Below are 22,068 nucleotides of genomic sequence, written 5' to 3'. Positions count from 1 at the left end.
GTTCCATGGCGGGTTGCTATTATTATGACGGATTTACCAGGCGTACGCCAGGAGCGGTTTACAGCCGAGGAGACCCACGTTCTTGTAAGAGTAGTCAAAGAAAGAGAAGTTGTTTTGTATGGGGATAGGAGAAACCCGCCCAATTCAGCGTAGGTTAAACAGGCGTGAGAGGAAATAGCCACAGTCTCATCAGCTGCCATCCCCATTGTTGCGCCAAGCGCTAAAATGATGTCAGGAGACGGGGGAATACCAAGCTTGCCAGCATAAATCGGGCACGCCGTGTAACGGGAGGTGGATCTGCCTCAGGACGCCAGCAGAGGACATCACTGAGTCCACCCTCACCGCTGAAAGGGTTTGGGGGCTTTGAAATCGGACCCAAGAAACGCAAGCAAGGTCCAACCCCAAAGTACTCTTACAAATCAAGTTCATATACATTAAGGTTTCTTATGAAAACATTTTAATTATTATTTACATAAAATAAACGTAATACAGCCACACAACAAACTTATGAAAATATTTTAATTTTGCATGAGAATTTTTTAACGCAGCCACACATTAAATAAAAACTATCACCACAATGCTCACCACTATGATTCCCCTTATCTCGTGTATTAATATTTTTTAGTGTAACAATGTAGATTAGATAAGCAAAGTGTATGCGCATTGTGCACGCTATACATTATGGTCAAGCATGCACCCTTAAAATAGCATAATGAACAACGCGCCACTGACTTTAAACTTTTTTTTTCTGGTCAGTGGCGCAATTGTTTTTTGAAACTGCAAAATAGCATCAGGGATGGTTTGCGCCGGAACACGCCTCTTTTTTTGCGCTGAACCACCCAGGGAGCGCAAGTTCATTCCCTAGTTTGCCGACATGCTTCTGTGGAGGGAAAACCCGCTGTGCGCCGGTGCAAAATACGAATGATACATGCATCACTGACAAAGTCAATTGCGCTGGGTGCAAGATAGGGCCCTATGTGTAATTTTCTGTTGATTTTGTGTTAAAAAAACACACATTGTGATAAAAGTAAAACAAAATGTGTTTTTTCGATAATAACACAAATGTGTTGATTTTAACACATCCATTCTAAGAGTGCATGAACAGTGCACTTCAAGGTGTTTCCACAGCAAAGGTATCTTCATCCAATGCATGACTTTTATCGGGGAGGCATGCAAATATATTTTTACAGACATCCTCATAAAAAACAATTACCGCCCGAATAGGGCCATAGACGGTTTCAGCAGTAACGACATAAACAAGCGGCTTTCGTGAAAAACATGAAACCTCCGGTAGACTCCGCTAAAAATAAATAACAACAAAGTCCTTATTCCTTATATGTTTTACTGAACATAAGCAAACATTTTAACTTACCCTGGAAATGTGACCATTGGGTATCTTTCCATTTCTCCGCTGAATGCCAACAGAATTACTCTTGTCATCTGAAGGTGACTTAGTCCTGGGTGGAACAACTCCAACTGTGTGTATAAGCAATTGAGCATTGGCATTATTGTAAAGCAATACAAGCAAGATGAGTTATTCCCAATATTGTGTGCTAAGAAAATGTTTGGAGTAAACATTTCATAATCATATCTTGTAAGAAATGTACCTTTATTTTGGTTAGACAGTCTGTCTTGCTCTGAATCAAACTCGCTGGTCTTTTCTCCCTGTGAGTTGTGGTTGTGCTGGAAAAGAGCATAATAAATGTAAACCCTAATATCCTGAACAAATACAATTTTATAATAATAGTAACTAATTGTTTTGCTAGATAAGACCCTTATGCCTCGTTTGGGATTGTTTAGAGTCCTTTGAAACTCCGTTGAAACTGCAATTTTAAGGTGTTGGTCTTTGTTAAAGTCCATTAAAATGAGAAAAATCCTGGAATGTTTTTCTCAAAAAACATATAATAAACTAATAATAAAAAAAACAACATTCCTTAAGGATGCTAATGAGATCAAATAAGATTATAATCAGATCCAATTGGTTAAACACTAGTTTTTAGTCAGATTGTTCCAGTAGAATTGTGTTACATTTTTGCAATTTAGTATTCAATCCCACTTTGGTTTCAGCCTCCAATGGAAATATTATTAATAATCCTGTACAATGATTTTTCCACTAGGGAATTACTTTCAACAAATATCCAGGGACAATTCTAGTGTCAGGGGATATTCGGGGCTAAGTCCAAACACACTTATTTACCACAGTTTAACAGTCCAACAATTGTTTTTAGCATACTAAAACAAAACATGGCATTACAGAAGCTTCAAGTAGTTCATATACTGAATGATAAACAGTCACATGTCCTACAAGTGCATTCTAGGCCGAATGGGGGGGATAAGTCAAAGCGATGAACGCACTGACACTAAACGGCATACATAACACAAACACAGCAGACATAAACAAAACGACTACGGAAATGATGCAACTACTGAAGTAGTGTAGAAAAATCTGTATATGAGGGAATTTGAATTGCCAACCACCACACATACAGAATGTAGGAAAAATAAGAGCTTAAATGGAAAAGGACCTACAATGATGATCAAATTTTACAACAGTGCCAAAAATTCAATGGTGTTTGGTTTAAGATAAAGACGATATGTAATAAACTACAAAATTAATAAATCCAGGAAAAAATTCAAGCAGAGCAAAGATATGAAGTGAAGCGGTTAGAAAATAAAGAAGTGTTAATAAGTGCGAATAAAAGATTATTGTGGGGTATTTCTTGAAGGATGGGCACTATGATTGTTATCTGTAATGATTATGGACACAGGACATGTTGAAATTATAATGGGAATGAAAGGTTTTCCACGTTCTGTGCTGTCTCCTCTCTCAGGTACCTTTCTGCTGTGGGAATCTTCACCGTCCTTGTAGCTTTCCTGGTGGATGCCTGCATGAGGGCCCATGCTGCGCAGCCAGGCATTGCTGTCTAAAGGCAGGGGCGGTATGGAGGGGGGAAAGGACTGGGAGGTCTCCAGGGGCTGGTAAGATTTAGGAAGCGGAGGTCGCGGAGGGCCAACCTCCTGTGGTGGGAAGAATGGAAGAAACAGAGGAGCGGGGGGAAGAAGAGAGAGGGATAGAATCACACAGAAGGGGATGGAGAAGTGGAGAGAGAGCTGTGCATCAGGAGTGACTAAGCCAGGTGGAGGGCGAATAGAAAGCATATCAATGGGAAGCATAAAGGCATGAAACCCTCATCACATTGACTAATAAACGCTGACCTGCACACGGCTATGGGACTATAAATGTACTTTCACCATAGGAAAATATTTGCTAATAAAGGGCAAAAAAGACCATGTTTTAATCGAATAAATTCACTATAACAATATTTGTAATCTTAAAATTTATAAAAAATTTATAAAAAAAAAGAATGTGCAGTTCAGTGCAAATTTCTTTTGACCACACTGTACACACTACCATCCAGAGTGTAACTTTGATAGTGTAGCACTGCATGAATGGGTCACCTATGACAACTACCAATTACACACAAGGCCAAGCGCTTAAGAGCGACTACAGCTACGTAAAAAACAGGATCACACAGCCATTGAGAAAAAGGTATTAGAGAGAGAAAGAGTGCAGTCCTCTGTTCCAAAATCTAGTAAGCTCCCTACATAGGCAGAGTACCCTGTGCATTTCATACAAGACCTAATTGTGTATTGTGCAGAATTGCTGCCTATGTGTCACTTATGAGGTTTCATGATACATAGGATGCTGTCTTTAGTATAGTAAATTAGGGCTACACCTGGCAAGTCCTCCAAACCCAAATACTAAGCCTAGGATTAACAAATTGAATTGGAACACAATAAAACCCAGTTTGATAGTCCAGGAATTATTACAGAAAAAAAGGTACACAAGTTGTCATTGCGACGGTACCTTTTAAAGAGCACCCATTTCATTGCTAAAAAACATGTTATTTTTGTATTTGGTATAATACAATGTGTTTCCGTGGTTTATGGTTAAAAACACATTATTTTCCACATATCGTACATTTTAGTAGCTTCAGATTGCATGGATTTGAAAAGCTCTGTGTCCCTGATTGGCCAGCTAATCTGTACGTTGTGATTGGCCTGAATACCTCTGATGTCAGCCGGAAATGCGACGCTCTTTATCATGTTTGAAAGATTTGCTCACAATGCAATGCTAACAGGAGTTAACTTACAGGCTGAGTGGGAGGAATTATGATAATGTCGTTCTTGTCTACATCACCAATCCCAGGAAGCAAACTGTTGCCTACAATCCCTGTGTTTGTTGTAGTCCAAGAAAAGAGATTTACATTGGAGACGATAACTCGCGTCATCGTTTACTTTGCGGTATGTACCTTTTGCATATGGTTAACATGTACTAATACACACTTACATACCAAAGGAAATGTAAAAACGTGAATCGGACAATAGATGCTCTTTAAAGGGTTAGTCCATTTTCTTAAAAAAAATCCAGATAATTTACTCACCACCATGTCATCCAAAATGTTGATGTCTTTCTTTGTTTAGTCGAGAAGAAATTATGTTTTTGAGAAAAACATTCCAGGATTCTTCTCATTTTAATGGACTTTAACAAAGACAAACACCTTACAGTTTTAATGCAGTTTAAAATTGCAGTTTCAACAGAGTTTCAAAGGACTCTAAACAATCCCAAACGAGGCATAAGGGTCTTATCTAGCAAAACAATTGTCATTTATGACAAGAAAAATAAAAATATGCACTTTTAAACCACAACTTCTCATCTATCTCCGGTCCTGTGGCGCGCAAGCGCTATCCTCACATAATTGCGTAATGCCGTGGAAAGGTCACGTGTTACATACTGTATATGAAGCATACATTTGCGGACCATTTTAAACAATAAACGGACACAAAGACATTAATTAGTAATATTCCACATACAACACCGTCAGAATGGTCCTCCTTCTCCACACTTGTAAACATTGGGGCGTAGTTTCGCATCCATGACCTCTTGACGTGATGACTAATTGCGTGAGATCGCGCTGGAGCATCACAGGACCGGAGATAGATGAGAAGTTGTGGTTTAAAAGTGCATATTTTTTTCGTGTCATAAATGACAATTGTTTTGCTAAATAAGACCCTTATGCCTCGTTTGGGACGTTTAGAGTCCTTTGAAACTGCGTTGAAACTGCAATTTTAAACTGCATTAAAACTGTTAAGTATTGGGGTCGATTAAAGTCCATTAAAATGAGAAAAATCCTGGAATGTTTTCCTCAAAAAACATAATTTCTTCTCGACTGAACAAAGAAAGATATCAACATTTTGGATGACATGGTGGTGAGTAAATTATCTGGATTTTTTCACAATACAAGGTTCCATTTTGTACAGATATAGGTACCAATATGCAACTTTTAAGTACCAAAGTGTACTTTTTGCACATTACAACTTATATACCCTCTTGTACTTTTATTTCTGAGAGTGTAATGTATTGCATTCACACTGTTATATGTAAATCACATTGAAAATGATTGTGTTTTGTGTAATACCTCTGTGGCCAGCTGTTTAGTGGGTGAGGACTGGGATCCAAGTACGGGTGAGAACGGACTAAGAGGACTTGTTAGACTCACTGAACTCAAGGGGCTCGCTGGACTGTTTGTGCTGAAGGAGCCCGATGCTCCACTGGTTCCTGGAGAGACAAAGAGTGTGAGAGAGATATTCTGACTAATATTCAAAACTAAGTGTTTTTTACTGTAATATTTCCCTAGAAATTAGTAGTCAAATCATTATAACACATACAGTAAAGCATGTTGTCTCTTCATATTACTCATACTTAGAGGATTGTTTGGGGCAATGCCCTATATGGGGGGAGAGTAAAGTCACTCATCTGACCTCTGTGCTTGGCTGTGTCTGTGCCACGGGATGGGTTGTTTTTGTGCAGCCCCTCCAAGATATCCTGGACCCTCCAAAACTCTTTCTGAATGTGCATGTGTACCAGCTCACTCTGAGGAAAGGAGAGAAAGGGAGGAGTTTGTAAGGAAAGCGGTTTATTGAAACATGAAAGTCCTGCATTGTTAAGGAATCCTGTCAGAATCATTAGACAAATGAATATTGGTCAATCTATATGTATGATTCGATTTAATTATTGATTGCATATTCCATTTAAATTAATATGTAGGATCCTCATTAAATTACTAACAAATGAATACATAATTGCTATAATATTTCTGATTGAATATTTTATTTCCTTATAATGTTCATCTTTAAGTAGGCTATAGGTATTAACCCTCACACCAGACTCCCAAACGCTCATAATAGGCTGTTATATAATGGAAAAAAATCATGTAAACGTTAAAACGTCAGTGCTGAATGCAGATCATTTTTGTGGAGGTCACAACCGTATGTTTATAAATAAATGATGGGTGTAAATTAATTGAATTGAATTGAATTCTTTATTGTCATTGTATATTTAATACAACGAAATTGCGAAGCTTCTCCCCAAAGGTGCATAATACATACACTGTAAAAAATTTCACTGTTAAATTACAGTAATATACTGGCAGCTAGATTTGCCAGCATATAGTTGTAATTTTACAGATTACCTACTGTAATTTACAACAACAGTTTTTTACTGTACAAATATTACGAGACAGTACTGTAAAAAAAGGGAGCTGCACAGTATAATACTGTCAGATGTTTGGATGCATTATACTGTTATTTTAGGGTTCCTGCTGTTATTTATACTGTAGAATGTGATTTTTCTAGCATTGTTAAAATGTAATTTTAAAATAAACACTTAAAATTGCTTGCAAAAAAATTCTCAAACAAAGGATGATGATAAAACACTGTTTTTATTAAATATAACAAAATTCAGTGCATTCTTAAATGTCAGTTTCTGCCTCACTAATGAGACTGGGCTGAATAAAACATAATGCTGTGATGTCACATAAATATCACAACACTGCAGAATACAATGTGAAAGCCACTCAAAGTCCATGAAGTTTTTGATGAGGGTGGTCACATGGGGATTAACAGTTGCTGCGTTTTTCTGGACAAGCTTTCCTGTCTTCTCGGACACCTTCACCTGCCTGGCTTTTGTTCACCTCTTAGGGTTCACACCAATTAAGCATCTACAAAGTACAATGAGAGAAGTAAAGATTAATTGCAATGAAGACAGATAAAACCAACTGCATTCACAGTATAAATATTCTGGTTGTTGCCATTCTGGCAGTAATGAGAGAGAAATACTTTATTCAAAAACATGTAGCATGACAACAAATTTGGCCAAAACCCAGTGTTATGTCTATATGCACATGCTAGCTTAAACTTCGACTTACTATTTAAAAGACCTAATGCAATTAAAGTCAATTTACAAAAAAGAAAGAGACACTAATTTAACGCAATGTGACATTCTTGAACAGCTAGTAGAGGATTTACCTTTGAACAAACTCCAGTGTCCTCGCAGCTTCATCTTGCCTTCACAGATGATGATGTTTTCACTGCTGATCATCCAACCTCCAAATGTGACTTCATCACCAGCAACTGATGCAGACAACAATTACAGTTAATGTCCCAAAAAACTATCAGATATTATACTTCTACAAATCCATTACTTAGAAAAGCTCATGATATTAATTACAGAAAGAGATTTTTTAGACAGACTGAAAGACTTTTCTATAGGCCTACTGTTTTATTGTTTTATACTCCATACCTTAGTGTTACACTTACCCAGCAGTATCAGCCTTGGACTAGCCGTTTTTAATATTTTACTATGTTCTTACCTCAAATATAGACGAATTAATACAGCCCTATCTTTTTTCAATGCGTGCACTTCATCTTTTACAGTGCCTCGTGAATGTAGCATTTAGCCTAGCCCCAATCATTCCAATGGCTCCAAACAAAAGTTTTATTTTGTGCCAAACTTACTTGTGTAACTACTCATGTAACAGTCTTTAAATAGGGAAAACATGGAAGTGTTTGGTGGCTTCTAAATTCATCCCTGTTTGGAGCCATAGGAATGAATGGGACTAGGCTAAATGTTAACACATTCACGAGGCGCTGTACAAAGATTAAAAGTGCACACATTGAAAAAAGATACAAACAAATGGTGAAACAGAGCCCAATCCCTCATGTAGATTTAAAAAAAATATCAATAGATAATCGCACATCAGTCAGACATTTGATTAGATTGCAAATTAACATTAGCATCTTTATTTGTATTTAACCTATATAGCTAGTTGCCAATTCGTTTAACAATCTGCCCTAAATATGTCAAAATCAAATAAATCGTTTTTAGAAATATTTCAAAAATAAGCAAATATATATAACATTTTGTCAATTATTTCACTTAGAAACACAGACTCTGTTCAGTTTGTGCTTACCTTGATATACAGGCGAGGAGTAAAAAATAAGTGAATTCGTCGTCCGTCTCAGTGCTGGTAGGGTCACAATCGGAGTGAAAATGGATAGACAGTCTTTAATTCTGCTTCCTTCTCGTATAATAAAATGCAGAAAAACAGTGTAGTTAAATCAGTTTTACTCATGGTTGCAGATGAGCTCGTCACATGTCTGACATGCCTGACCAAACCAAAAAATACTGTATTATCCCGTAAGACTGAACAGGAGCTTGCTGTTATTATTTTGTTTGTCATATTAATGTTTATTTACAGTATTCAACTGTATTTATGAGAAACGGTAAATTACTGTCCAAAATTCCCCGTTTTTTTACAGCAATTTTTTACAGTGTAGAAGTAATAAAACAAGTAGTGTACCATTAAAAATATTTAAGCTAAACCTAGGAATAAATAGAATTAAAAAAGAAAGGGATAAAATTCATGCATAATAAATTAATGTTGACACAGGTAGAAAACAAAAGCAGACTGATTTTCAAAGCATATGTGTGTTCATATGTGTGGAATGGCAGAAGTCATTAAGCTTAAGTTTTCTGGTAACTAATGATGACAACATGAACATCATGATGATGATTGCACGAATGGGCAGAACTCAATGTACCTGCCCTCCAGCATTCAGCTGCTCCCATAAGTCACCATGGATGGCGTTCACCTCGTCCTCCAGAGCCTCAAACTCCACTCGAGTGGTGGTCAAAGCCTGTGAAGATGTGAAAACATCTACAATTAGATCTACAACCAATTCACATGCAAAGAACATCATATTTTAGATAAGACAGGATATGGTTTATCTAAAGATGAATGGTTTACAGGGGTGGTAAAAGTACTCAAAAGTTATACTCGAGTAAAAGTATTTATACCCAAATAAAAAATGACTCCAGTAAAAGTAGAAAGTCCTCCAATCAAACATCACTTGAGTAAAAGTACAAAAGTATCCAATTTAAAACGTACTTAAGTACCGAAAGTAAAAAGTAAATATTATAAATAAAATTATAGCAATAATTAGGCAGATCAATTGTTTTGGCAGCATGCAGGGAGAACTAGTTGTGCTTACTAGCTTCCAAGCAAACACATAACGTTCCCCTAATGTTCAAATATGGTTTCCATTTGGTTATTTATGGGAACCAAATAAGAACGTTCTGGGCATGTTCCCTCCAAGTTATTTTTAGGTTTCATTTTATAACCTAGAGAGAACGCTCATTCCCTGCAGGTTATTTTTAGGTTTAATTTTATAACCTAAAGAGAACCTTCCCAAAACATTTCCTGTAGGTTATTTTTATTTTTTATAACCTAGAGAGAAGTCTCACTGCTGCTCCGTATGTATTCACTTCTGCTGCTATCCATCCATTTTTTTGGAAATTAAGTGAAAACATCATTAAATCCGTTGTATTCTTAGTGCGTAAGTCGTGCGCGCTCCACTACTCCAGCATGCGCTTCTCTGTTCCTCCAGCATGCACTTGCGAACTTAGTTTAATTTTACCTCAGAAACAAACATTATTTTACTGATTTCTTTTCTTTCTTTCGTCATTTAGTAACTTAAATATGAGAGAACAAATATTTATTATAGTGGTTTTCGATCGTTTTTAACGTCTATATGAGGAGAATATGATGTTAAAAGAAGCTTTTGATTGATGTGAAACGGAGATAGCTAAAGTTAGGCGGATAAACTGTGGTAAGATTTGTTAAAGTGAATGAAATCTTTTTATCTGAGAGAATACATTATTTTAGCAAATTCTTTTATCTTTTTCTTCATTTAGTAACGTTAACTTAAATATGTGTGGACAAAAACATATTTTAATGATTTCCAATTGATTTGACATGTCTTAAGAGAATATGATGTAATGGAAAAGCTTTGAATATTTTATCTAAAAACGGATTGGCGACTAACTGCGGTGGTAAGATCTGTAAAGTATTTATTTATCTGTCAATAAATATCTGTTTTAAGTCCTTTATATTGTGTGAAGTTATTATTTATATATTTTATAAAATACAATATAATCTAAAAACAATATGTGATGCTGAGTTTTTTTATTATTAAAAATAAGCTCCAGTTCATGTTTTCTGAACAATAAACACTGTTTACATGATTTTTAGTCTGATTATTTGCATTGATGCATATCACAATATAAAGGTTAGGGGAACGACAGTGAAAGCTGAACCTTCACTTGTTTCTGCGGTCATCTTCCACTTCGCAATGCGCGCCGAACTGACTGCTGAGCGTATGCTGGCAAAGAGCTCGTGCGCGTTTTTTTTTTCAATAGAAAATCCAGTTTTTCATTGGTTTGAAAAGCCAGTGTAATAAATACTTGGAGCGGGCATGGGGAAATGTATCGGAGTAAAAAGTAAACTTTTTCTTTAATATTGTAGTGGAGTAAGAGTAAAAGTAGATACAAATAAAACATACTCAAGTAAAGTACTACAGATCCCCGAAAAATGTACTTAAGTAAAGTAACGAAGTATTTTTACTTCGTTACTTACCACCACTGATGGTTTATGAACCAAATTGTCTTACACTTGAAGCCTGAGATAGCTCTCCTCTGATGTTAATCAGTTTGTTTTGAAGACTCTCCTTTTTCAGCTGAAGTTTCTCCATGGCCAGTGGCTGGTTTCTGTACAGCTCCATCTCCTGATGTGTGGCCACCAGCACCCCCTCTAGGCTGTCCTGGAAATTACAGAAACCAGTGTGCAGTGAGATTACTGTCTGTAGGCCTTTCAGGCTTTCGGTAAATAAAAGAAATGAATGTACCTTTTCCATTCGTAAACGATGAACTACAGTCTCCTGCTCTTTCACTAGTCGATTCTGTTCACACAGACGGTTGAGTAATTTCTGTACAGAGACAAAAATTAGGGGGCAAAGTCATTCATCTGTGGATGTAGGCGTATTTCACAAGTTATGCAGTTGCTCTTAAGCAGAAAAAATGACTTACACTTGTTTCGATCTCGTTAAGTTTTAGCGTGGGATGTAAGTCACCATACATTTCATGGAATGGAGGCACCTGATCACAGTGAAAAAAACATTCAGTTAAAACATTATGGAAGTATTTTGGTTCACAAGTTACCAGTTCATGAATATGAATTACCAATTCATGAACATTTGTTAGTAAATAATAATGTTTAATAATAAATAAAATAAACTTTTTCAAAGACCCAATGAAATCACTTGAAAGAGTTTTCTCTTGTGTTGATGCACTTCTATTCAAAAAGAAAGTTTTTAAGGGGGAGCTGAGTAAAATAACCACATATTGTCTATATGTTAATAAGATGTGCTTTATACTCCACAGTAGTACATAAAACACAGACAAAAAAACTTACATTTTGATTTAATTGAGTCTTAAAACAGCAATAACAAAAAACATTAGTCGTTGCATGAAAGTGTGCTGTTTGCGTTATTCAGCAACAACAACAAAAACATTGCCGAATTTTGTGTCCCAATGTGTCAATGCTACACACTGAAAAATGTCCGTTTTGCTTTATGGTATGTGAATGAATGAATAAGACAAATACAGTACACAGACAACAGCAGCAAGACTGTACAAAATATACAATGAACACAATACAAAAGATGGGATACTGGGCAAACAAGCACGTGAAAATGAAGAAATTTTGATACACAAAAAGTAATAAAAATGTACTACAATCAACGAAAACCAAAACTGAAGATTGTGCATCTAATAGATCAACTTAAAACTATAACTAAAGCTCTATCGAAACATTGAACATGCCACATTCACTAAATAAGTACGGAGAGAGACAGGCTTAACATCAGAAAGCCTCGAACTGAGAGGCTGAACTGAGGTCAGAGGTTAAGCAAAAGCAGTCTGCCTCTCCAGAAGACTTGCTCCTTTCTTACTTGTGAAAATAGCTTTGCACGAGGAGAAGAACGTTCAACCATTCTGGTTACCATGCCGATTAGGTGACCACTCTCTGTCATCTATGGCAAAACACACCATCATTCACCTGGCTATACATCTGACTCTAAATATGACCCAGCAAGCAAAAACCAACACAGCTAACTATAGACCCGATATAGTCCGGCTATGAGTAACCACTTCTACTCTAAATAACCTTGAAATTGGTTACATGCCGTTTTTGCCTAAATAAAATAGAGATGTACTATATTTCAATTATGCAAGCAAAGTCAACAGGTGTTTAAGGTGTTTGCGTATACATATAGTCTATCTTTAGGCTATAGACATCTATTACTACTGAGAGCCCAAATTTGCCTTGTTTTAGCCAAAATTGCTTGCTGGGGAATGACTTTGAAGTTAATATAATTTTAATTGACCTACTTGACTTACCCTGCTACAAAAAAGAACAGATACAGAGGAGAGACAGTGACTAGAGGACAGTGAATGTGAGAGGAGGTGCTTAATAAAATGTGTGAGAGGAGGACCATGAGTACATTTAGGATGTGACTGTTTAATTGATGTGGCCATCCAAACACCAGGCAAAATCCTTACTGTTATTTTAACAATACAGAAGTTTGAAAACCCAATGAGCTACCCTGCATTTATAATGACATACAGACTCTTTAATTCTGTGCATTTAAGGTTCATTTTTATCATAATGTGTGTGGGGTTTAAACCTTTGAAATAGAGCCGTACGGATCACGACCCACGGTTCGACTCGCATGCTATTCATTAATCAACAAATTTAAATGGGAAAGTTTATCATTTGCATGTGTTTCAAAGGCTTGCAAATGTCAAGTCATTTTAAACACTTTAATCACAAAAAAGTGCTAAAGTAAGCAGCTTTCTGTACGCACAGACACACATGCGGTTGAATGTGTCCGGTCCAGCTCCACTCAGACATGATCATCCCTACACCCTTCTTGAGTTGCGCTATTGTGTCTCATACTGTCGGCAATAAAATACATTTGGCGAATAAAGCAATAAAAACAAAGTAACGTTTTTATGTGGGGTGACTATTTATGCTGTGCCGTTTGGAATTCGCCCTCCGTCCGTGTGCCTGCGCGTGTTTAAGTGCACTCAATAGTGCATACACGGAGAGATGCGTTTCAAAAAGCAAGTTAACTTAAAATTGTTCTGTTCTTGACAGGGCACATACAAACAAAATGATCTCCACAGTATTCTTTTTCTAATAAAAACATTTGTTTATGTCTTAAGCGTATGTATAGATTAGAGTCAGAAACCAGTCTGTGCTTATTTGGTCTTAAAGAGACAGTAACCTCAACTAACCTACTTAAGTCTGTGTCATCAATGTTAATCAAACAACCCAAGACAAAGAGAAAATCACTTCTGTAGCTCTAAAAAATAATAATTATATTTAATTTATATGATAAAAACAGTGTTATGATTCATTTGATTTGATTTCTGCACCTACTGCTAATTTTAGCCCTTACTTAAAGTGACACTCCACTTTTTGAAAAATATACTTATTTTCCAGCTCCCCTTGAGTTATACATTTGATTTTTACCATTTTGGAATCCATTCAGCTGTTCTCCGGGTCTGGCGCTAGCACTTTTAGCATAGCTTAGCACAATCCATTTAATCTGATTAGACCATTAGCATTGCGCTAAAAAATAACCAAAGAGTTTCAATATTTTTCTTATTTAAAACTTGACTCTTCTATAGTTACATCGTGTACTAAGACCGTCGGAAAATTTTAAGTTGCGATGGTCTAATCAAATTCAATGGATTGTGCTAGGCTATGCAAAAAGTTGTAGCGCCAGACCCGGAGATCAGCTGAATGGATTCCAAAACGGTAAAATCAAATGTTTTAACTCTAGGGGAGCTGGAAAATGAGTATATTTTTTTTTTAAAGTGGAATGTCCCTTTAATGCGTGACTTTGTTCTTTTTTTATAAATGTTTGTAATTTCTTTATTTGTTATTAGATTTTTCCCACCCCTTTTTTTGCTGATCCGAAAAATTCTCCAAAAACTGTAATGTGATCCGAACCGTGAGTTTTGTGATCCGTCACACCCCTACTTTGAAATAATAACATGCTCTGCAAACGGAGCTCCACATATTAGTAACTCGGTTTTGTAGTTAATATAAGCTGTAGGCATAGAAACCCATTAGTAGTTAGATGAAGCATCCTACCTGCTGATCTAGGTACTCCAGGTTCCTTTGAAGTTGCAGGTCTAAAATGTCCTCCTGATGTATGCAGTGAAGCGACAGCAAAGCCCAGTGTGTCAAATGCAGCAGCATACAGCACACACAGACATAAACACCCGCCAAAGCACCCGACGGCGAAACAGAGACCAAAACAAGGTGAGGACACACACGTGCTGATCATGACATCAATTATCACATAGTGAAGCATATTATGTTATGCCCATACACGTGTACAAGCACAGGCAGATTAGGAGCTCACACGCATGTTACACTTGATTTGTGCTAAACACAAATTAGCAGTGGCAGTTATTGGTTTATGCTAAGCTTAAAAAAATTGAACCTACCATTTTACCATGGAGAGAGGGGGATGCTGGGTAATTATAGTGGTACATGCCTTGGCTGTAAGAGCGGCGATCTCCAGGGAAATCATACTGAAAGAAGAATTGATTATTGTAAGTATTGCAAAGTATGGGGCAGGGCCCTTTCAAACGTTGCACTAAAAGAGTACCTCAGAGGCACATTTTGGTCCAAATATATACATATCTGTACCTAAATGGTACATATTAGCACCTTTAAAAAGGGTACTGCCTATAGATGTGTTTTACCTTAGGTGAACTGAGGGACCTGCGCAGGCCGTAAACCGCAGGGTTAGCGTAAATACCATCTTCTCTTATTCGACCAGGCACTCGATCAAACCTTGTACTGGGCGACCGGGCAGGCGAAGCAAAGTTGTGTGGAGAGTATGGTCCTCCTGAAGAAGAAGAAGGTGAACGAGGAACGGACCGGGATCGCGGCTGAATGGAAAGTCGTCGCATGGAGTTCTGTGCTGCATCTACTTGGGTGTAATAGCCTGGATGAGGGCCCTGGGGTCCCATCATCCACTGAGGGTCTCGAGGTTGCCCATATAAGGGTCCGTCTCGTAATGATCGCCGTCTCTCCTCTGCAGACCAGCGAGGGGGCGGACGATCGTACGCAGCTGACATGGAACAGATGCTTTCAGGGCGTACTCCTGGTGGGTAGAGGGGATATTCCTCCACGAATGGAGGCCCGCCGTACGTACTGTAGTAATCCGGTGACATACCACGGTTTACGGTGTAATACCTAGATGGACTGAGCAGACGAAAAGGACAAGCATTAGGTGGCAATCATTTTAGCGGTAAAATCAACATTGAAATGTTTTTCTCACCTGCGCCCATCATCTGGTGGCACCACGGATCTGCGCTGGTTGACCCACTGCTGCAGCTGGGTCATAGAGCTTTTTCTCTGGGCGAGTCTCTCCGGTGCCGTCCTGGGCACAAAGCCTCTCCGCAACACTACGTTTTCCTCGTGTGGGTCCCGTACATCCCTCATGTTCTCTTGGGATTGGTATCTTGAACCGTTAGGAGGACCATAGTTACCCCATCCGTTGGGTTGATGTGGTGCCAAGCGTCCTTTCTCCCCTATCCTGCCTTCTATATTTGGAATCACCGGGGTGGTGGGCATGGAATTTCTGGTATCCACCCCATTGTGTTCATGGTTGATAGGCTCATGGGGGTGTGGCCTCTGACCATTGTTCTCAGGATGAGCATTGGGTTCGAGTCTTTTGGCTACCGTGTCGTTTTGGTCGGCTGCAGAAATGGGTTCAGATTGATTTCTGCAGGACAGCGGGAAAAAGAAAGAAATTTGGGCCCAATTTACTTCAGAGAATGTTACCATATGGACTAACGTGCATTGTCATATTAGTATTAATAATATCATTGTTTATTAGAGAGCATGTTTGTACAGTATGGAGTACCTGGGTGCAGTCTGATATTGGACACTGGCAGCTTCATTCATGGCCTGGATCCACTCTTCCTGCTCCATCTGGCTGTCTGCACTGAAGTAATACGTTCGCGTTCCTGCGTGCTCTACCTGCAAACAGAAAGCAATACCGCCTTTTAAATCCTCACTCTCTTCTTCCTCCTCTTCCTCTTCTTCCTTTTCAGACCACACCTGCAACAGAAAAACAGAAAAAATGAATATTAGTGAAGTCACCCACATAAGAATGCACTGTAACTGTAAACCACAGGAAAACCATAGCATGCAAAACAGACCAAATACAGCACATGCAAAAAAAAAACACTTAAGTTGCAACTGTAAAAAATGAGAATTTCAGCCTTTGCATGAAAAAAAATGCTTGACAGACATGCATACAAGCGTGAATACAGACGTATTATCACTTTAGGCTTTTCTGGGACATGTTAAGGGCAAGCAAACTGAATTAACATGCAATGACATAATCTTTACTTCCGATGTCTCCAGTCTAACTGTTTATACAGTATAGTTTCAAAGGATTTATCATCCTGAACTGGAGATAATTGGTAAATGAGGAAGGGTTGGACAGCACATGCAAAACCAGACGAAGTTACTGTATAATGTATCTAGTATTCTGGAGTCAACTGGAAACATGCAGTTATACAAGCAAAAAAAAAAAGGTGCTATGAATTACCTACTAAAAAGTATCGTCTGCATTGGAGGTTGACACTCAAGAACCCTCAGAGATAGGGTGGGGGTGGTGGAGGTTTTGGAAAAAGAGGAGAAGAGACTACATGAAAATGACTGGGTCAGATGTGAAGGTCAATTTTAGGATAACCTGATCGGTTAGATGTGAACTAGATGTGGTTAACATCAGATTTAGTGAGTTCAATATAGATAGCAGTGAGTAGAAATGTGACTGTGCTATGTTATGAGACATTTCAAATACAAAAGCTATTGTGTGATGCACATAGACACCTAAAATATACCTGTGGGACAGTAAAGAAGGTGGACTGATTACAAACTCTTATCCAAAACACTGTGGTTCCAAACTTGTCCACATGGGGGCAACACAGAATTATTTAGACAAGGGGTTTTCCACCTTTTTCACTTCAAGACCCCCCATTGTCCACAACAATATTTAAAGACCCACCTCACAATTTCTGCCAAATAAAATATACTAGAGCTTGACATAAATAGAAAATAACCTATAACTTAAAACACGTATCTTGATATTAGTTGTTTTAAGCTTAATCTAATACTTGTCTTGTCTTTTTTTAAAGGGGACATATCATGATAATCTGCCTTTTTTCATGTTTAAGTGCTATAATTGGGTCCCCAGTGCTTCTATCAACCTAGAAAATGATAGCAACTCCGTAACTTTATGGTAAACCATTAAGTTTTGGTAAACCATTTTCTGTAAGCATGTGAAAAAATAGGTAATTGAACTTTGGCTCCTCTTGTGATGTCAGAAGGGGATAAAACCGCGCCTTAATCTGCAGCATCCAATCACAATACTGCCATTTAGTGCAGAGTTCAACTCATTTGCATTTAACAGGACACACCCAAAACGGCACTACAAAGTTTTAGCATGCTACAATAAATTATCTATATTGTATTTTGAGCAAAAATTTCACATAAGTATACTGGGGACACCAAAGTTGTATTTGACATCTTAAGTCTTGTGAAATGTTCCCTTTAAATAAGTAATCTTGAGGCCTCATTGGAAGTTTGTTGAGGCCCTCTAGTGGACCCCCTGGAAGCGAATCACTGATTTAGACCCATATAAAAATTATAGTACTTGTTTTTTAACCATAACATAATATGGGCCCTATTTTAACGATCTGAAACGCAAGTGTGAAGCGCAAAACGCAAGTGACTTTGTGGGCGGATCTTGGGCGCTGTTGCTTTTTTAATTAAAACATTTTAATTATTATTTACATAGAATAAACGTAATACAGCCACACAACAAAAGTATGAAAATATTTTAATCGTTATTTGCATGAGAATTTTTTTAACGCCGCCACACAATAAATAAAAACTATCACCACAATGCTCACCACTATGATTTCCCTTATCTCATGTGTTTATATTTTTTATTGTAACAATTTATGATTTGCAAAAATAACTGTTGCATCTGTGTAGATTAGACAAGCAAAGTGTGTGAGCGTTGTGCACGCTATACATTATGGTCAAGCATGCGTCCTTAAAATAGCATAATGCGCAACGCGCCACTGACTTTAGACTAGTTTTTTTTGGTCAGTGGCGCAATTGTTTTTTGAAACTGCAAAATAGCATCAGGGATGGTTTGCGCCGGAACACACCTCCTTTTTTGCGCTGATCCTCCCAGAGAGCGCAAGTTAATTCCCTAGTTTGCCGACGTGCGTCTGTGGAGGGAAAAACCCGCTGTGCACCGGTGCAAAATACGAATGATACATAGGTCACTGACAAAGTCAATTGCGCTGGGTGCAAGATAGCCAGGGCCCTAAATGTTCAAGTATACTACAATATTTACTACAGTTTATCAATTTACTATACTGTAAATGATACTAATGAATACTATAGTGAGCATTAGCAAAGTAATTACTATAGTATACTACAGTTTTTTTCACACAGGGACTGTGCATAACAGTGTAACACCCAACAGACAAAAATGCTGTATGAAAATGTATTAAATGATGAAGGTTGCCAAGTGCAAAAGAACCAAACAGATTAGAATACATTACACAATCCTAAACTCACACACAATCACAGGATTGCTATGCCATACTTTAAAAAACAACTTCTGCTTAATGACATCTGAAAAATCTTAGCTAATCCAGCAGGTCTCTACATTAATGTTAACCTTTAGGAATAGTTTACCTAAAAGAAGATATTTCGATAAATGGCAAGCACACAGTTGACTCTACCTAGGAAAAACAAATACTATGGATGTCAGTGGGTTCCAGCAACTGTGTGCTTACCATCATTTATCAAAACATCTTCTTCAACAGAAGAAACAGAATAAAGAAACTCATACAGATTTAAAACAACTTGAGGGTGAGTTTAATGACAAAACTTTCATTTTTAGGTGAACTATCCCTTTAATGTTTCCCTAAATGACTTGACTTCTGACCCCAAACCAGCCCAACAATGCAAAAAGCCCAAACAAATACACAGACACAGTTTCACATCGTCCCATGCACAGCAGGTTCACCTGAATGGAGAAGTTGTGTCATTATCCATTAGACAATCCCTGAAACCTTTAGTAATACTATAAAAATGATGCTGTTTGCAATTCAGCAGTTCTACTTTTGCTAAACTTCTCAAAAGACCTTGAATAAGACAACAACTTGGTCATCTAAGGGTGTGCCAACATTAGCTTCATAAAATCAAATAATAAATCGACTGAAGATCTGTTAGCTAATTGACCTCACAGACAGATTATAAGAAACAAATTATATTTTTGAATAGAAACAAAATATAACTCGATAAACCAGATTTGTTTTAAATAGACCAAATTTACAGTCATATGCAGATATAGAGGTTTGCTATGTAAAGTGGAAGAACAAAGACCGCTCCTCTGAGTTTCATCATGCAAACACATTTAATGAGAATGAATCAACATGACTCCAATGTACCAGAATAACAAGACCACATAGACTGACTACTAGATCATTGCATTGTTTGTCTTTATTCACAGACTGAATTGCCAGGTTTTGTAGTCCTCTGTGTGTGTATATGTAGCACCATGTGTGTATGTAGTTCAGTGTGTGTATATAGCACCATGGTCCAGGGGAAATGTTGTTTCGTTTCACTATGTACTGCAGTGCTGGTTGAAATGTGCACGCTTAAAAATCCCTGCAAACCGAACAGGCGTTTGATGTCACAGGAAACAAAAAATCGAATAAAACAATCTGCTGTTCACATTGTGAAGGTTTCTCAACTTACAGATGTCTGGCATAAAAAACATGCCATGCTATCACAAGCCTTACCATTGTACCTGCCAATAGAAACGCGTTCTTGCTTTGATAAAACCTCTCCCCTAGGACAGTGATTCCCAAACTTTTTCAGTGTGCGGCCCCCCTTGTGTACAGTGCATTTTTTCGCGGCCCCCCAAAATAAAATGTATGACAAAACAGTTTTAAAATGTAATATTTTAATTAAACAAAACATATAAATTTAAACCTAGTAGTGCTGTTGGTTAGTTCGCTTATTATTTAATTGGGTTTAATTACACAGAATTCATGATAAATTAATGTATTTTATAAAATGTCATAAAACTGGGGCCCCCATGGCACCATCTCGCGGCCCCCCTGGGGGCCCCGGCCCCCAGTTTGAAAACCACTGCCCTAGGAAACTGTCAAGCACTCCCTTACTATTGATTTATTTAAGGGTTTGGCAAATTCCCTACTTTCTGTCTGCATTTTACAGAGAAGGCTTTGTTTCTCTGGGGATTATTAAATGGATCTTGGTTGGCACTTTAAATGTTTGTTTAACTTAAAAGTAGCTGGTGCATTATTGTGTAACTAACCCTCCAGCTTTTCTTACTGCAAGGAAATCATGGTCATTTGTAACACCTCTGTTTGCAAATTTGTAGGTACGTGAGAAGTTTTTAACATTTCTTTGGACCGAGGTGTGACAAATTATGCATTTTCAACTGAAGCAGGACCAATTTGTTAAATTGTCAATTTGTCGCTAGTAATCTTACACAAACTTTAGTTTCTACAAGATCAAAACAGTAATTCACAGTCTAGATCTGTAAACTACACTAGTAGTTTGTGCCAGAAAAGCTTCTCTTAAATCAACCAGTTGGTGTTGGTAAACAAAACAGGCTTTTGCGAATGGTTAATGCGTTGTAAATCACCTCCACAATGCTGGGTTAAAATAGTAGCCTGAATTCAAGTGTATCTTGGAGACACCGTTGTGGTCTAGATCAGACACTTGTGTTTACAATGGCGTCACATGTCAAGCTCTCGTCTGATCTGTCTTTACGCAACCTCCACTAACTACCATGTCCTCCTCTATCCAAACAAACACAGGTACCTATACTGTACTTCACAAACCAGAAAGTCAAATGAAGCAAGAGCTATAGGGACTTTCCATCACGCAGTACTGTATGTCAGTTCTGGTCTATATTTATACAAGGCTTAATTATGACCTAATTGAAAACATTTGTCATCATTGGTCTGTGAATAGAAATTTCACATACTGTAGTCCACTTGGGATGGTGGAATTTCTCACACAGAGCTCAGTTTTTTCCTAAGCGAAGAAAGACCATCAAACTTCAGAAGATGAAGTGCTTCACATCAAAGCATAAAACTAGCCTAAGGAAACAATCTTAAGAGAAGAAAACAAAGAGCATACTAGGATGATGTCCTGGTTTGGTGCAAGTGATGGCAATGCACCAGACAAGCAGTCGATAAGATTTGATAAGTGACATTTAATTGGCCTTTTTATTATATTGCACATGAAACAGGGTCAGCTGCACAGGCCTCAGTGAAATCTGAGATTATTGTCTCTGGCGGTGCCAAGAGCCCTCTGTCTCCCATGAAACTGGCACTGAGGTGTGGCCCAGGCACCATTAGCTACAATCATTTGTCAAATATGGGGTGAAGATAGCCATGTGTATGAACCAAATCTGTAAGATTGTTCCATTTGTTGTCGATGTGCTTGTTGGGTCCTGTTTCAGTTAGGGTAGCATTTATTTCAACAGGTCAAAATGAAAACTACCGCTGGTTATTTCCTTGGAGTGTAATATCCATTTACTGTCTTGCTCTCCGCACTGACCCATTTACACAGCACAACACAATCTACAGCTACGTTTATAGTATCTGGTTCTGGCAAAGCCCTCGGTGGCCTTATTGACAGCATTGTGGAGATACTGCACATGGCAAAA

The 22,068-nt window shown here is 37.8% G+C and overlaps 1 protein-coding gene and 1 long non-coding RNA gene across 13 annotated transcripts in view; both read right to left on the bottom strand.

The window, feature by feature from the left end:
- The window catches only part of plekha6 (pleckstrin homology domain containing, family A member 6), a 113,532-nt gene that overhangs the window by 7,756 nt on the left and 83,708 nt on the right, over positions 1–22,068 (bottom strand). For 5 of the 12 annotated variants that reach the window (XM_065241373.2, XM_065241374.2, XM_065241366.2 and 2 more), the window contains 15 exons: positions 16,192–16,388; positions 15,604–16,050; positions 15,023–15,527; positions 14,762–14,848; positions 14,403–14,456; positions 12,190–12,270; positions 11,267–11,335; positions 11,086–11,166; positions 10,852–11,001; positions 8,944–9,039; positions 5,824–5,935; positions 5,481–5,620; positions 2,836–3,018; positions 1,608–1,683; positions 1,373–1,476 (listed from right to left, as the gene is read on the bottom strand). In XM_065241373.2, the coding sequence (XP_065097445.1) occupies positions 1,373–1,476; positions 1,608–1,683; positions 2,836–3,018; positions 5,481–5,620; positions 5,824–5,935; positions 8,944–9,039; positions 10,852–11,001; positions 11,086–11,166; positions 11,267–11,335; positions 12,190–12,270; positions 14,403–14,456; positions 14,762–14,848; positions 15,023–15,527; positions 15,604–16,050; positions 16,192–16,388 (2,382 nt within the window). Of the gene's footprint in view, positions 1–1,372; positions 1,477–1,607; positions 1,684–2,835; positions 3,019–5,480; positions 5,621–5,823; positions 5,936–8,943; positions 9,040–10,851; positions 11,002–11,085; positions 11,167–11,266; positions 11,336–12,189; positions 12,271–14,402; positions 14,457–14,761; positions 14,849–15,022; positions 15,528–15,603; positions 16,051–16,191; positions 16,389–16,884; positions 17,786–22,068 lie in introns of those variants that run through there. The other 7 variants (XM_065241370.2, XM_065241376.1, XM_065241369.2 and 4 more) reach the window with 5 other exon arrangements.
- On the bottom strand, positions 6,455–8,868 carry LOC135718957 (uncharacterized). Its single transcript, XR_010520939.2, has 3 exons — positions 8,313–8,868; positions 7,369–7,473; positions 6,455–7,061 (listed from the first exon to the last, which is right to left on the bottom strand). It is a non-coding gene; the product is annotated as an uncharacterized lncRNA (long non-coding RNA).

This window comes from Paramisgurnus dabryanus, chromosome 14 (assembly GCF_030506205.2).
Source record: "Paramisgurnus dabryanus chromosome 14, PD_genome_1.1, whole genome shotgun sequence".
Taxonomy (NCBI): Eukaryota; Metazoa; Chordata; class Actinopteri; order Cypriniformes; family Cobitidae; genus Paramisgurnus; species Paramisgurnus dabryanus.
Note: the sequence above shows the minus strand (reverse complement) of the source record. Positions and strands in the feature narration are given on the sequence as shown.